Source organism: Scomber scombrus, chromosome 12, assembly GCF_963691925.1.
Source record: "Scomber scombrus chromosome 12, fScoSco1.1, whole genome shotgun sequence".
Lineage (NCBI taxonomy): Eukaryota > Metazoa > Chordata > Actinopteri > Scombriformes > Scombridae > Scomber > Scomber scombrus.
In genome coordinates this window covers 7,455,095-7,471,861 of record NC_084981.1, presented here as the reverse complement: position 1 = coordinate 7,471,861, position 16,767 = coordinate 7,455,095, and the positions used below count along the sequence as shown (strand labels likewise).

Sequence of the window (16,767 nt, the reverse complement as noted above, 5' to 3'; positions counted from 1 at the left end):
CAGGGAGCCATCTGTCCACTCTGTGGATAACTGAAAACAAAGGGGGCAAACACTGAACACGGACTACAAACTAAGAGGCCGTTTATTTAGGAGATACCAGAAATAAAGAAGAGGAGCGAGTATTTTGTATATAAGGTCAGTACTTTTACACTAATTATTCTTGTCGCATTACAGGCCTCACACTGAGCCAAGGGTCAGGCCATCCACTCCTCGGTTCCTATTGGTAACAATATTGCAGAGCGCAGTGATGTTGGGATTCAGCCAGACAGAAAGTTGAACTTTTCTATTTGGTTCTGTGCTTTTAACGAGAGCTTAAGAACGCGTGCCTTTGTTTTCATGCACGACTCCTGACTTCCATTATGGTGAGTTAATTCAAGTTGGTTGTTTTTCTGCAGTCTGCTGTATAGTAAATGCTTTTAGTTGCTCTTTCAACTTTTCAGATAGCGTGGGCTGCAATATATTAACACATTAAACCAGACCTGTGACACATTTCCAACAGAGTCAACTCTATGCTGAGGGAGGAATGCCATGCTGTAAGGCCCCATGCTTATTGTGCGATGTGTGGCGGCTTACAGATAGTTATTAATAGAACATTACTTTAGGTATTTAGGAAGCGATTACTGATGGGTTCGTAGAAACGTCTTTCATTGTGATAAAGCTATTTACACACATTCTTTTGAAATTCGTGGAGGGTGATTTAAATTACTGTCTGTTTAAGAGGTATTTTTCTAAGATGGAACGCGGCTGTATGCAATAATCTTGTAAAATACAATAATCTTATCGTTGCAATTTCCAGAATGATTGCTATGTCTTTATTTTGTCCTCAACACTGGAATATATTTTCAAATGAAACCCTTCAAGTAATCCACTTAGCCATTGTTCTCCATTTCCCTCAAGGATTAATTCCCCTGGTTCTTTATTGTTTGAGGCAATGCTGCCTGTGAGTGCTCTGGAAGCTGAGTTTCTGTAGATTATCTGTTTTATCATGTATACTTGGTGGGTGCCGTCGTGCACCAGTGTTTTGTTCGGGAGTCTTGAGTGGGCGCTGACATGCAAGAGGTGACAGAAATGGGTCAAAAGGGTCTTAGTATTAACTAAACAAATCCCGGCCTATAGGATTAGACAGAGATGTTGCTGTTTATTTGATGTATTCACTGTAACTTTATAATGATACACTGAGGGAGAAATAGCTGCGTCTCTTGTTAGCAATAAGACAACCTCCGCTTATTCATAAATCGTCTGGATTAAGCCTTTTAGCTCAGCTTGGTATTATCAACAGTGGAATGTGCCAGAACAATATTTTATTATAAACTTGTCTCAGCTCCCAGGAAACAATGATTTATTGGGCCATTATCATACTCATATTGTCCCATTTCATTCGATAACTACCGACGATTGTATTGCTATCGGCATTAGCATGCTTGAGTCAAACCCACGCTTAATTTTGGTCTTTTTTAGGTGTGGAATGGCGGCAGGGAGTTTACTTTATTTATTGGTTTGTTTGAGTATCTAAACAGGGGTCAAAGGTCATGTATTGCAAATGTTATTTTACATACTGTAAACTCTAGAGCAGGATTGGATTCTCAATCTGAAAACTGGATTAACTAGGAACACCTCACAGACACTCACCAATCGCGTGCCGCCATGCTCCCTCCCCCCTTTTACATCATCAAGCTCTCAGCATTTAAATCTACTGTTTGCATTAAGCCAACATGTGACTGGACGCTCAGTAGGTCCAAAATCCTACCATCTCTTTTTTTTAAATTCGGATTATTACTTCTTTTAGATACTGTTTATATGCAGTCTCTCAAAACCAACCTTTAAGAAGCCCAGTGTTAAATTTAATTATAGAAGCGCTTCTCGGAAACTTAATGATCTAATAAACAAGGTGACCTTGGTCTTTAATAGACTTCAGATCTTCTCTCTGTCTGTTATGGTGCAATAAGCCGCTTTCCTATACCGACTGAATCCAGACATTCCTTATTTGTTCTGCAAATACAACGAATTGGATACGCGGCCACAACAGAGCCGACATTGTGTGGTGTCAGTGCGATATTAAGAGACAGTCACGCATACATCACTTGATCCTCGGGCCTCCACAGCACAAGTGGCTTCCTTTGTATCTTATCTTATCCGAGGGAGTCACACAACTTGTATTTAGCCGGAACTAAAGACACGGTCCCATGTGAAGATTGCACCTAGTGATAGGCTTATCTTCCCCCACTCACAGCTACAGGATCAGAAGACAAACAACAATGGTCCACAACTCTTCAGAGAACATTAGCCCCCCTGATAAATTTGGAAAAAATTGAATTGTTTTTAGCAGCGTAACAATGAGCATCTCAACTTCGGAAGATTTTCCGGTTGCTTTATGTTTCTAATAGTTAAGTTAATAATCCGTGACATTTGCAAATAGAGATCTGCTTTTTTTCTGCTGCAGACTGATATTACAATGATGATGCAGTTTACATCCAGTTTGTGATGTTTGTACCATCATCTGTGGATCTGGAAGCCTTTTTTCCAAGAAAAACCTTGTTGCATGCAGGAAATTATGCCTTTCACGTTTTCTGCAAGCAGCTGCTGCAGTTTGAGTGTAATAACCAGAAGACATTTATATTGTATGCATTGTACAGAAATTCTAATTCCCTGAATGTTCAATAATAACCATGTTGACGTCATTGTAAGATTACACTACATAAACCAGGATCTCGCATATTACCTCTTTGATTTCACAGATGATTTCCTAAAAGACTAGAGCTCTTATAACACACCCAGACCACCTTTAACAATTTCTCTCTGTTTGCAGAGTGTTTGCTGTGAAGCCCCAACAACAGAAAGCATGTCTGACAAGGAAGAAATGGCTACTTCAGATGGGAGTCTCAATGTTACACTGACGCTGAGGCTACTAATGCATGGAAAGGTAATTTGCAGATGTGTATTTTTTTGTATTTGAAAAGTTAGTAATAGCCTAATGGTTTGGTAATAGCATGCCATTGCTGTTAAAATGTTTACATTCTGGTCTGTGTGTGAAATGTTGCTGTGAAGAGGAAATCTTGTGCGCTGCCACTTCCTAAAGCTTTGTTTTTTTCCATTCACAGGAAGTTGGCAGCATAATTGGAAAGGTAGGATTTATATTCCAATCCATCAGCATTCCTTGATTCACACTGCTGTCTTTCTGATTGTCTTGTTTTCTCCGCCTTATAAAAACTAATCAGGCCAACTGTTTTATATTTTCCTGCATGATTCCAGAAAGGAGAAACAGTAAAGAAAATGAGGGAGGAGGTAAGCATCAGCTGGGACAACCATCCTATGAAAACATGTATAATTTAATGAATGTTGGCATATCCAATTAGAGACAAATCAAAGCCAGAATAAACGTGAATGTGTGTTTTCCAGAGTGGTGCTCGTATCAACATATCAGAGGGATCATCTCCTGAGAGAATAGTTACCATCACAGGACCCACTGAGGGCATCTTCAGAGCTTTCTCCATGATTGCACAGAAGTTTGAGGAGGTGCAGACACACAAATGACACAAACTCCCCCCCTTAACATGGCCTGAATAAAATCCTGCTGCTTAGCATTAAGATTTAAGGAAGGTTTTTTTTTTTAAAGATTTTGACTGAAATCTGAAGGATTGCACCAAACACTTGTCAAATAAAGATAACGTTCTTACAGTTTGTACTGAAATAAACAACATTTTCTTGAATTCGCCCTCAGGATATTACGGCAGCAATGACAAACAGCAACGTGACAAGCAAGCCACCTGTGACACTTCGTCTGGTTTTCCCAGGGAGCCAGTGTGGCTCACTGATTGGCAAAGGTGGCTCAAAGATCAAAGAGATCAGAGAGGTAGGAATCCTTTACTGATATTTTCTATCAGAAAGTTGTTTTTATGCACCCAAATGGGGTGAGAAAACCTCCTCCCTCGTGCTCTGACACCTTACGTATCAGACACTTGAGTCAAACTCTCTTGCTTTTCTCTGCCTTAAAGTTTGTGAGATTCTTTTTTTTTGTTTCTGCTCATAAGAATCCACTGATTATGCCTGTAAAGATCAGCGGAAGCTGAATGCTCATTCTGAATGGACAATATTTGCGCATGGCTCTTCAAATATTGGAGCAAACACTGCTATTTGGCTTGCAGCTGCTCCCTGCATGTCAAAATGTGTAATTTGCGCGGTGCTTGAAACAACATTTCAATTTGGCTGATGGTGTGCTCTTTTCAGCAATAAATAGCCTTTGTTTCTCATTTGTCTGGCGATGTTAAGACCACAGGCGCCCAGGTTCAGGTGGCAGGAGACATGCTGCCGGACTCTACGGAGAGGGCTGTCACAATCTCCGGCACTCCACAGGCCATCACTCAGTGTGTAAGACACATCTGCTCTGTCATGCTGGAGGTAAGCACTGTCAGACAGCAGATGATCTTCACATTCAACAGCTCTATTTAGGCGTCAAGTATGTCACATTTGTTTAGGATGTGTAAGAAGGTATTCAGTAGCAGATTCAGGAGATTTTCAGTGTCAGGGACATATTAGTCATGCAAGGCTGACGCTTTGTATTCAGGTGGTAGTGGCTCGCACTCCTCATGAGAAGTGCAACAATAATTGCAGTATTTGCTACGATGTTAAATGTATTGTCACTTGTCCTGATAATGATTTCTATCAGTGGTTCCTAGTCGTTTTTGTCTGATGTGACCTCACAGCCGGTCAAGTACCCTTTCAACAACACCACGTTCCATGTTCCTATAACTGCTACTTAACACTATTAATTATATATAAGAGGATAGTGGTTAAAATATTTTTCATACAATGGAATTGTCAATGTTTACGTTGCTTTGGTCAAGGTTATATTTGAGTAGTAGAACTGGACCTTTCAATCATTTATTCATTACTATTTCACCTGTGAAACCATTACTTTTAGAGAATTCCACCTTTTCATTTCATTTGAAATGAAAAACTATTACATATCTATTTTAACTGTTTTCCCATCACTTTTAGCTAATTATTTCACTTGTTCAATAATTGCTTCAAGCTAATTATTTCAACTGTTTGCCCATCACTTTTAGCTAACTATTTCACTTGTTTAATAATTACCTAAAGCTAACTATTTCAAAGCTGTTGTCTGTTGCTGCTAGCTAACTATTTCCACTGTTTGCCCATCACTTTTAGCTAACCATTTCACTTGTTTAATAATTACCTAAAGCTAACTATTTCAAAGTTGTTTTCTGTTGCTGCTAGCTAACTATTTCAACTGTTTGCCCATTACCTTTAGCTTAATATTTCAACTGTTAATCCATCACTTTTAGCTAATTATTTCACTTGTTTAATAATTACTTAAAGCTCACTATTTCAACTGTTTGCCCATTACTATTAGCTAATTATTTAACTTGTTTATTAATTACATTTAGCTAACTAGTTCAGCTGTTAATCCGTCACTTTTAGCTACAATAGGTATTTCAGCTTCTCTGCTTGCTTGGTAACTTGTATTCACTCTCAACTGCAACGAATGGTGTTGTAGCTGACTCAGTTTAAAGGGCAGGTTACCGGTTATTGTAAATGAATTAAATATCCAGCAACCATTTATACCCAATGAAAGTGGTAGAAGTACCCCCTGCCCTACAAGTAAGCCTGGTCGGGGGAGTCACTGATTTATGTAAGCCTTTAAAAATTTCATTTGTAGCATACCAATGTATGCCTTTGGTCCAAGGTTTCATGTAATTATCACAACTCATGAAGGAGGTATAAAAAAAGATTCAGCATGTGATATAAAGGGGATATAAAATGCAGCAGTGCCTCACTTGTGGCAGTGTATAAATTGTTTCTCCCTTTTTGGTTTGCATGACTGTGTCTCTAGTCTCCTCCAAAGGGAGCAACTATTCCCTATCGTCCCAAGGCCATACCTGCAGGAGCCCATGCAGTATTAGCACAACAGCACTCTGCACAGGTAAGTAGCCATGTGGGGGTTATCTGGCTGTAATTTTAACTACTTAACAATAACAACTGAATAGACTCCTTGTTTTTTGGGATGTGAGACTCCCACTGATCATTAAGCATATTTTTACCACTAGAGGGACACATCAGTGTAACTATAAAGGAATAATCCCTTCATATTGTAATGCTGTAGGCGGTAAAATGAGGTAATCATCATACTACAAAGTATACAGCCAAGCTTAAATGTGTCAGGGATATGAATGACTGCCTTTTATTATTATAATTCCCAGCAGTGTGAAACCTGAAAGATGTCGTGACTAAAAGCTCATGTTTTCCATGAGCTGGCTAGCCGCTGTACTGAATTTGGCACAGTCTGCTCTGACCTATCAGACATCTGTTTATGTTATTGAATTTCTGGCCATGGTCAAAGAGGGGGAAAAACAGCAGATGACATTTAGATGAAATTCCATCAAATCTATACACATTAGAGATATGGAAAAGAGGAAGGGAATGGATTTTTCAGAAATGCACTCAGTGCACGAGTTTACTCTTCACACACAGTGACACATTCACATTTCAAGTGACATGTTAGGACGTCTCTACTCACTGCAATCACATAACCACTATTATATTTATATATGCTTCTCTTTCTCCTCCCAGGCCTTTGCAATTCCAGGGCAGTATGCTTTTGCGCATCAAGATGTAAGTGTATTCATTTGAGTGGCTGTCACTCGCTCTAATGACCTACTCCTGCCCATTCCTTCCAAGCCACCACTACGCCCTCTGTGTACCCAACTCTGCAAAGATGAAACTACAGTAACCCTGATCTGTTGACATTACTAACACTAACACACAGTAGTGGCATGCATTGATTGAAATGAAAGCCAACATCTTAAAAATAGTCTTTTCATGATCAGTTCTAGCTTTGTAGACAGAGATGTGACTGTATTTTGAGATGACTGCCATGAGAAGCCAGCATGCTTTCTGAAGAAAATGAATCTCTTCACACTGACACCATCTGTGATGTTTGTGAACTTCAGATTGGCTCTGTATTGTAGCTGTCAGCTCCTCTGAAATAATCCAGTTTGATTGGTTAGCTCTAACTTCCTTCCTACCCTGCAGTTGACCAAGCTTCACCAGTTGGCTATGCAGCATATTCCCCTCCCTTCCCTTGGGCAGAGCAACCCTACCTTCCCTGGTACGTACCCACGGCTCCCCGGGGAAGTCCATCTATCCCTCTGTCTTCACTCCTCTTCAAATCACACCATCAAAACACCCCTGTCACTTCAGAGAGGATCAGGGATGTCTCCAATCTCTCAGAGTTCATATACTCTCTCAGGTTTTGTAGACGGTGGCTTCACAGTGATATACATAGAACAAGTAACAACCTGTTGTGTTTTGCATTAGTATTTACATGTTGTACCAGAAAATAAGATGAAATATTTTAAGGCTAAGCCACCAAACTAGTTTATTATCAGCTACACACTTAAATATTTATAATTAAAAAGAGTATGCAACAGATTCAGCCAGCCAGGATGAAATACAAAAGAAAAAACAGCAACATTCTCTGAGAGGGAAATGTGAAAAATGACAGGAATATTTACAGTTTAGTAAATATTGAACCATTTCTCATTATCTCTCATATCCTCCCAAATTTCAACTCCAAAGCAAATCCTAATCTCTTGACCCCATCCTCCACCTACAACATTTCTCCTTCAAATCTAACATTGTCTTGGCCAGACCATCCTTGACCTCAACCACCCCACGCACTCATATACTCTGTCACAACTAACTGAGGATAAAACATTACAACATTATGATTACACAGGCAGGACTGATGTGATAAAACATACTCATTTCTTTAGTAATGTTAAAAAAGTTGCTTTTCTGATTGTAGCAATGTTGAATATGTGCTAAATATGTATATGTGTGAATCTAGTGAGAATTTCTTGCCATATACCATTTTCATGCTCTTGATTTAGCAGTGTAACAGTGATAAACTAGTCAAAGTAGGGCAACTTGTCATGCCATGAAAGTGGAAGCCATTAGCTCCATACTGTTGTTAGAGTTCCTTGTCCTACTTTGCAGGATTGGATGCATCTGCCCCCACAAGTTCACAAGAGCTGGCAATACCTAATGATGTAAGTGTCACATTGTTTGTGTTCTCCTAGCACTAAAACTCTCACTGATAATCCTCACGCTGCTTATTTTGTTAACACTGTCGAAGAGGACAGCTTTAATAAGGAATGTCTGGACACCGGTGTTTCACCTTCTCTGTCGCAGAGAATAAATTATCCACTGTCTTTTTTGGCTTATGTAAATAACTGCATAAATTCACAGGATGCATAATTGCGGTGGTATTAAGATATGCTTGTGGTAGAGTGAATATTCGCTTTTTTGCTGGGAGTGAGATGTGAAGTTGGGTACAGTTACAGGATACAGCTGTGTGGCTCTTTCCAAAGTTAACAAAAATCCCCTATCAGCACCTCTAAAGCTCCCTAAGTGTCATACTATATCTTGGTTATTCAATCTGTACAAATGTCAAACTATAAAAATTAAAGGGTTGTGGTTTTGTGAGATGTTATGTGCCAGGCTATTTCTTGGGTAGGAGATATTGTGGCACATAACTCCTCCTAAATCACCACGTAAATCAGTGAAATGTTGGTTTTACACTGCGGCTTTTGTACAGATTAAGGAAGTGATATATAATGTGAGCTTTAGAGGGCTGATAGGTGGATTTTCAGCAAGAAAGCAAATAAGCACATCTCTCAAACTGTCGTTGTAGCAAAGCCAGTTCTCTAATGAAGATATTTGCAATATTATGACATACTGTTTCATGTTATCTTATATTTACAGTGTGGTTTATTAGTAGTATGGGCACATTGCATCTTGTGAATTTTATCAGTTGTAACAAAAACAGTGAACAGCTGGAAATGTGTTTTTCTTCAGATGAAAACCTGTGTTGCTGTTATCACCGTGGCTGTTGCTCCCATATGCTGTTTTGAAATCTAATTCCTGAGAAAGCCTGGAAACATGAGCTGTTTTTGTTATTTACATGTTTCCACTCTCTCCTCTTCTAGTTTATTGGCTGCATAATTGGAAGACAAGGCAGCAAGATCAATGAGATTCGCCAGGTCTCTGGAGCGCACATCAAAATTGCCAGTGCTACTGATGGCTCAGCCATGCGCCAAGTCACGATCACGGGCTCTCCGGCCAGCATCAGCGTGGCCCAGTACCTCATCAACGCCAGGTAAGACATTACACAGGGCGACCACGTCCAGCAGGGCTTCACACCATAGCGTGATGATAAGACAGCCAAACACCGTACTATTGTATGAGGGCAGAGTTATTGTGTTCAGGGTGAGGCTGGATTTGTTCCAACTCACTGCTCCATTCTCTTGACTGCATTAAAATCCTTATTGTCTCTGCTTTTTAACACATTCCTACTTTGATTCTTATGTTTCTCCTTTCTCTCACCTCCCCTCTCCTTTGTCTCACCCCCATCTCTCCCCGCCCTCTTTCATTTTCCAATGTCTTCTCTTAACCCCTCACCATCTCAACCGCCCCCCCCCCCCACACCCCCTCCCCACCTCCTCTGAACATCGCAACCTGCAGCTTAGAGATGGCTAAATACACCATGCAGGCCGCTTCCTCTGTGAACCCAGTTGACCTCAACATGAACTTCTCTCAGTCTGCTCCCAATGCCTCCGCTGCTGCTACCTCTATGGCCGTCCTGGCGGCCACCACCCAAGCCCCCACCATTAACGTCCACTCTCCCTCCACCTTACAAACCATCCAAAACCCGCACTACGCCCTCCCCGTTTCCAGCCTGCTTGGCATGAAAACTCTCCCTGTTTTGACTGTTCACCCAGCAGCCGCTTCCAGCCTAACACACGGTTTAAACCCTTACGCCGCAAAAATGCAGACCCCCGGCATGAAAAAATCTGAGCGGCAGAAGTTTGCTCCCTATTGATGTCTGCTTTTTAAGTATAGTCAGTGTGGCTGACTGGTAAGGCATTATTAAATGATGGCAAAGTATTAATATTTGACATTTAGGCCTAAAAAGAGCTTACGCCAGTGTGTGTAAGTTTTACCAGTGTAGCACTTGTTTTCCATAAATCAGGAGACTATTAGAGACAGACTGAAAGGACTGTAGTATCAAAATATGTCCTTAATTAAAACAGGCTTATCTTACGGACTTGCATAGCAATTAATGTTGGTAACTCAGGCTTGTAAAAGTATCCAATAAAAAGGTATTTTTTCATTTCATGTGGCAGAGCTTTATATGAACATTTACTCCAGGAGAAGTATTTTCCATGATGCAAATATTGACTTAGTTTTATATCTGTGTAAGTAGTTTACAATCACTTTTTTGTTAGAGAATGCAAACTAGTGTCATGAGACGTGGTGCTCTGTTGGCAGCAGGCTGTTAAAATGTTTGTCTTATACAATAGAAGTAAGTGTGTTAAGTTTTTTTGTTTTTTTTTTCCAAAAAGGATTGCTCCACTCTTCTGTCATGTTTCCTCCTTTCCTTCACTAGGCTCTCATCAGTGCTAACAGGCTTGGGTGTTCTGTAGTAGCGTTGCACTGTTGCAGCTCTGATGGGATTATCCTAAAGCCACATTGGATTCTAGCGGATTTCACTCTACACAGTAATCCTGTAGAGCGGGACTGGTCTAACTAACTCATTTATTGTTCCTGTGCGCTAACTTGTTTCTTGTTTATTTCCCCCCAAACCCATAAGAGTGGAAATGCTTCAACTTTTCAGCGTCTGAAATGGACGCCGAGCAATTATTGTAATAAATGTTTTATTCATTTGTTCCTGGTGTGGGTCCAGCCCCACAAACAATGCAGATTTGTAATATTTTGTTGATTAAATGACTTTGAAATAAATGGGACTTTTTATGAATACAGATTGGTTGTTTTGTTATAATTTGGTTGGTATAGAAAATCTTTTACGTCTCTGCAGATTACCCTGACCCTTAAAATACAAACACTGACTCTGAGGATTTATGTGTTGTTTACTCTTAAGTAGATGTGAGCTTTTTTTTGTATATTAATCAGTTTCGCACATTTCAATTCAGCTGGAATTACAGTTATTAGCTCACATGGCATTGAACTTTTGTGTTTGAGATATAAAGACTCAAAGAAAAATCTCCAGTCTTTCAAATGTGTGTGTGTGTGTGTGAGTGTGTTTGTGTGTGCATATCCAAAACAACAGCATTCAGTTATTATTCATACATAAGATATAATTAAATATATGTCCACTGCTCAGACTTTATTGATGTTTTATTGATGAACTCAAAATGTCAATAGGTCAAATGTTTTCATGTGTTTTGTGTGTATAAAACCAAAGACAAGACACGTGAGACTCAGCAAACTGACCATTTTCTCTATTTTAGTATATTTCTCCAAAGAGGAAATGTGCCTCCATAACCTGCAGACATACAAACACATAGACAACAACAGAGATCAGTATAAGCAGCCATTTACATCTTACAAAAAGAGATGTTGGCAGGTTTCCTAAGCTAACCCCGCACAAAGTAGTCAGAGTTATTATTGATGCAGGTTGTTGACAGCAAAAAGGGTGCAAAGCCCCTGTGCAAACTTTTCACCTGCACTTCCCTGCAGAAAACAGAAGCAAACTTGGACTAACCTCGCAGTAAATATTCAACACATGCTGTGGCAAAATTCTCACGGGTCCTGAAAAAGAACAACTTAACCTCCAGTTGCCCGCTCAAGCATGCTGCTAATGGGCTCGTAGGGTACAGAGGAGCCGGTCCTTGTGCTCTGTGTCCCCACTGCCCCGTCCCTCCTCCCCCCCTGCCCCCTCTGCGAATCTGACGTCCCCCATTTTTTAGTATTAAAACTAGGAGGTGGCCACTTCTGCTCAAGCCTGATCCGTGGAGTATGGGTAGAGAGCCATGTGGGCCATTTCCACAGCAGGGCTTGAAATGCTGAAGTGGAGATAATCAATAGTTAATGGGGGCAGAAATGTAATGACAGTGAAGGATGACATTTCAACCTCGGGGAAGGTGTAGCAGCAGAGAACAGTGCTGCATGTATGCTGATGTGTGCCCAGGGCAGTTGTGGGTTCACAGCCAGCCTCTAATGCTATATTAATGATTTCCTTTTTCAACCTGACACAGGCAAGAGTGACGGGCACATTTCTGAGCTCGCTGCCATATCATGCCGTTTTGAAAAAGCAATTTAGAGGTAAATAAGTAAGTAAATGATTTTTTTTTTTTTTTTTTTTTTAAAGGTGCATAAACGCTGTACGTTTTGTGCTAAATTGGTAGGCAGGGCTGTCAATCAATTCCAGATGAAAAATCACTGCAGTATTGTGAAAATATTCTTCTGGGGACAGACGAGCATGTTTGTAGTGTTTAATTGTATTTTTCAATTTGTGTCCTCCTGTGGTCTCCTGCTGGACTAGTGAGCAGTAGTCTCACAGTATTTCTATAGGTGAGTTTTATTATCATAAGGCTTAATACATAAAGATATGTTCAATATACACATCCAATTAGAACATTTTAATCTGCTTTTTACACTCCAACAGTCAATAATCATTTAACTTGTTGTGGTTTGTGGTTTTGCAAATCTCCCGTATGATCTTCTATCATGTTTTTGTGATGACGAAGACTTTTGAAGACCTTACATTGTGCTTTTGATCTATCGCCATCTTTTTTTGTAGTATTTATAGTCTTGTGTTTCTTTGATAGGAGTGAAGCTTTTCATCAGTGGTGGTGCTGTAGTTGTCTGTGTTTTTTGATATGTGCATGCAAGGCACAGGGCAAGGGGGGTGGGGGTGGGGTATTGGGGTTGGTGGGTTAGCAGCCTGAGGTGAGTTTATATTCTACTGTGCTGTTGGTGGAAGAAGTATTCAGACCCTCCTGTCAAAGTAAGTGTAAATTTACACCAATGCAAGTAAAAAATCGTTTTAAGCTGTAACAAAATATTATCAGCAAAATGCACCAAAAGCATAGTATGTATATAAAAGATATGCAGGCAAAAGTCAGAGTTATAATATACACAGTATTATAACAGTATTATAACATTGGATTATTATTGGTGCATTTATGTGATGTTGTAGCTAGTCAAGGTGAGAAGGAGCTCATAGCTATTTTCCTACTAATGAGTGGTTTAATTTCCTATAACATTGAATCATATTTCATTGTAGATCTATAACGAAGGCTCTAATCAGCTGCCAGATATATTGTATGTTATTAATGTAGAGGACTAGAATTATGAAGTGGCCAAATATTGAAAATGTAAAATACAATTGCCTCAGAAGTGCACTCAAGTATAAACGAGTACTTGAGTACATGTACTTAGTTACTTTCTATTCCCCAATCTAAAATGACTTTCTACCCCATTCTACAACACCTGGTGTATTTTATAGGCTTAAAATGACATCTCCTCCTTCTTCCTCATTGAGAAATACAGAATCTGTTCATTTCCAAGGTTTAACTGCTGATTGATGTCTCCTGCATCACTGTAAAGTCCAGTGAGCTGGAGAGTTAAGGTTTCCACATCATACTGGTATAAGTTATACCTGCGTTGGGCCTCGATTGGCTTCAAACTTGCTGTGATTTAAGATTTTGGGGTGAGCACATAAGAGAAACCTTCCACTTTCATCAGAGGAATGTGAAAACAGAGTCTGCACATACACCTTTCTGCACAGCGTAGCTCCAACATCCAACTGCAGGTACAAGAAGAGGAACACATTTTCACTTGTTTTAACAGCACAATGATACCCAAATAAAAACAAGCCCCTAAAAAAATGCAATAAATAAATAAAATGTGAAAAACCTCAAACCTCAATGTTCCACAAACCCCATGCATCTACGGTCCTATCTGTTTTATCCTTGATGTTAAATCCTGTCTGCTTGCTGGTGAATCATCCATGTTTTACAGCTTTATGTCTTTCGTTTTCTTTTCTTTTTTCAACTCACTTTTTCTTGTAGCCTATAATGTGCTTTCTCACTCGGCAACAAATTACCCAGTGACCAACTGTGTCGGGGAAACGACTTCTTAATTCGAGATAATTAACCAAAGTCGTTAATCACAGCAGCTCGCAAACCCTGTGAACCGACCTGTGAAACGCTCCGTTAATTGACTGCCTGTTGTTTTCTCAGGACTTCACTCATTTTAAAACTGCGCCGCCTAGCGTCCGTGAACGCCTCAACGTGCACACACACACCCCTCCCCTCCTCCTCCCACTTCTATTTTTTTTATTTAATAATTTTTTTTTTTTTGTCACCGTGAGAAATAAAGTGCCAGGATAGAGAGGGAGGGGTTGGGGGGCATCAGCATCATCATCATCATCTTCTTCAGCAGCAGCAGCAGTAGCAGTTCACTTTCTGTGGCGATTAAAGTTGAGCGAGACACGCCGATGACCTGCGAGCATCCTCCGGAGGAAACTGTGCATTTGACTGGCTTAACGAGCGTCAGTTTCCATTTCTTAACCGTACATCATTTGTTGCTGCCTTCTTGTGCTCCTGCTGTCCAACAGTCCGACAAGGCTTGTGTTTCAACCCCAGCGCGCTGACGGATACGGACAGACTCCAAAGGATCACAGGTGAATTTGATGCATATTCCTTTGTGGAGATGCAGCTTTTTATTTGTTTTCTTTGTTTGTTTTTTTGTTTTTCATGCATTTTCAGTCTGAGTTGCTTAATTGCTGAAACCTTCACATCAACTTAGTTCAATGAGAATGATTTATCCGGTGTTTCTTTATGTTGAAATGTGGTGTTTTGTAGATTTTTACTTACTCAGGGTTACAATAAAGCCTGCCTGAGAATTACACTGCATTTATCTCAAAATGCAAATGAGCTTCATGGTAGCGGGGGTTGAAGGGGGGGGGGGGGACTAATGCAGATTGTTGAACCCTGCAGACAAGGCTGTCACACCTGTGGATGCTACATACAGTAACAGTATCAGTGTAATTCAGCTGTGTTGGTTTTTGTTGTAAAATAGGACTGATGCTGCTCAAAGAAGCATCTGAAGGGATTTTCAGTTGCTGCACAAAGACTCAGCCTGCTTACACACTTCAGGATGCAACATCCAGGCAAACACAGCCTCTAACAGCCTGAGAGTATAGTCTGTCAAAACCCAAATACAATGTACTCATCATTTTAGAAATGCACAGTGCCCTGTAAAGTGGATTGTATCATGATAGGATCTCTCATAGTTGAGCTTTCCTGGAATTACAGCTGCATGTTCTGCTGATTTTTACAGTTATGATAACAGAAAGCAGACATTTTTTAATTTAAATGTCACCACTCTAATCTGCGGGGTTTGACACAGAGGCTGTAGCCATGTCAAAAAAGGTTTACTCTCCATCATCGTCATCACATTATCGTCATCTTTCTTTGTTCCTGTTGAGTAACATTAATGAAAATCAAGCTGTTCCACTTTGCCCTTCATATTTGCTGCTCCACTACTTTTCCTGGCAGGCTCTGTGCGCACGAGCAAATTCTCACCTTATTCCAGTCTACATAATCTTAAGAATATATGACAGTTTTGCAAGGGCCGTTGGTTTTGCATTGCATGTTTAGGCAAACTTTCTTTTGATTTAGGTCACTAGTAAGATTTACAGTCAGAGGATAAAATTCAATTAGACAGCCCCGCAGCAATCTTTACTCACTGGCAGATGGCTTAATACTCTTGGATTCCGCCATAGTGTCCCTTATTGCTCTAATTGGATTTCGTCATTTCACACTGTTTATCTGTATAAAAATGAGTTTTTAGCGTGGCATCATTAATTCAATACTTTCCCAGCCCTGTCAGCTCCGAGCCCACTAGCCACCACTGTCTAAACGTCTTACATCTCGTCCCTTGTGATTCGCTTTGTCATAAATTGAAGTAGACCTCAAAGTAAATTGTTGCATTCCCCGTGTGCTGCAGATGACATGCTGGGATGTTGGAACAATGCAAGTAAGAGAATCTGTTATGTGCAATACAGTAGTGAGGGCATATTGTCTGTCTGAGTTAATGCTAGCCCCGAGGAAATGGTTTTCCTCTCAATGACATCTAGTTTGATTTTACACAGGGACATCGAAGGAGTTTTATTCTCCAAAACGGTTTTAAATGGGATGTTTGCTTGTTTTTGGAGGTGCAATGTCAGCTGGATGATCAACACCTATAGGGTTTACACTCTGTGCAATATCGGCCTGAAAGAGATATCAAAAAGGATGCTCAGAGACTCACTTTGTCCGTATCATGCTGCTATCATTTTCTGCCACCATGAAGTTCTTCAGTTAGATCAAATTTGCAAATTAGCCTATAATCCTTTTAAATACTGCTCACATTTATTAAAAACCAAAAAGTAATTAGAAATAAACAAACAGACAAAAACATCCCTGCTTGTGTGTGGAAAAATTCCTGGAGATGAGAGCGCCGTGCCTCGGTACATTTGGCCCTATTTATAGCAGTATTGTGTGAGGGAAACAGCTATCAACCACCCTGGAAGAAACCTCTCTGAGTGACATCCAAGAAGAAAGCAAGAGGCAGGTCAACCTTTACTCAACTTAACCACCACGCTTTGTGTTATTGAAGCCCTGCCAATCCGATCTAGGTGAACACTAGTATTAGTCAAGGTAGAGGGAAAATTTCACTCTGAGCTCAGGTTATTGTCCCAAGACATATTGGCCTTATTCGCTCTGCTGGGTAATGAAAAACAACAATAATTTATGAGTCACAAATCAATGCGATGGTGAGCATCATTGAACCGTGAACTAACAGCCAGGTTGAATCTCTGCTTGATGAATCATTGTTGCTGCACCTCAGTGGTCAAACCGGCTATGTTCAATAGCCTGAGATGTAAGCAGAAGTTTG

At 40.2% G+C, this 16,767-nt stretch overlaps 1 protein-coding gene across 2 annotated transcripts; it reads left to right on the top strand.

Moving 5' to 3' along the window:
• Positions 1-10,758, top strand: zgc:110045 (uncharacterized protein LOC664755 homolog). Of its 2 annotated transcripts, none has more exons than XM_062429985.1 (13): positions 1-135; positions 2,807-2,920; positions 3,099-3,122; positions 3,250-3,282; positions 3,397-3,513; positions 3,719-3,850; positions 4,267-4,395; positions 5,852-5,941; positions 6,589-6,630; positions 7,051-7,126; positions 8,017-8,069; positions 9,009-9,178; positions 10,469-10,758. In XM_062429985.1, exons 2-13 carry the CDS (start codon positions 2,840-2,842, stop codon positions 10,503-10,505), a joined length of 984 nt encoding a protein of 327 aa, XP_062285969.1. In that variant the 5' UTR covers positions 1-135; positions 2,807-2,839; the 3' UTR covers positions 10,506-10,758. The 2 variants fall into 2 exon arrangements, with proteins under 2 accessions (XP_062285969.1, XP_062285970.1); XM_062429986.1 differs by lacking the exon at positions 10,469-10,758 and adding an exon at positions 9,544-10,108.
• The last annotated feature ends 6,009 nt before the right edge of the window (positions 10,759-16,767 follow it).

What these genes read in the sequence shown, in the direction of transcription:
- zgc:110045 (XM_062429986.1), top strand. Translation starts at nt 2,840, where the DNA reads ATGTCTGACAAGGAAGAAATGGCTACTTCAGATGGGAGTCTCAATGTT. An exon ending in AGATCAAAGAGATCAGAGAG is followed by an intron (nt 3,851 to 4,266) that starts GTAGGAATCCTT and finishes GGCGATGTTAAG; the next exon opens with ACCACAGGCGCCCAGGTTCA. An exon ending in AGCTGGCAATACCTAATGAT is followed by an intron (nt 8,070 to 9,008) that starts GTAAGTGTCACA and finishes CTCCTCTTCTAG; the next exon opens with TTTATTGGCTGCATAATTGG.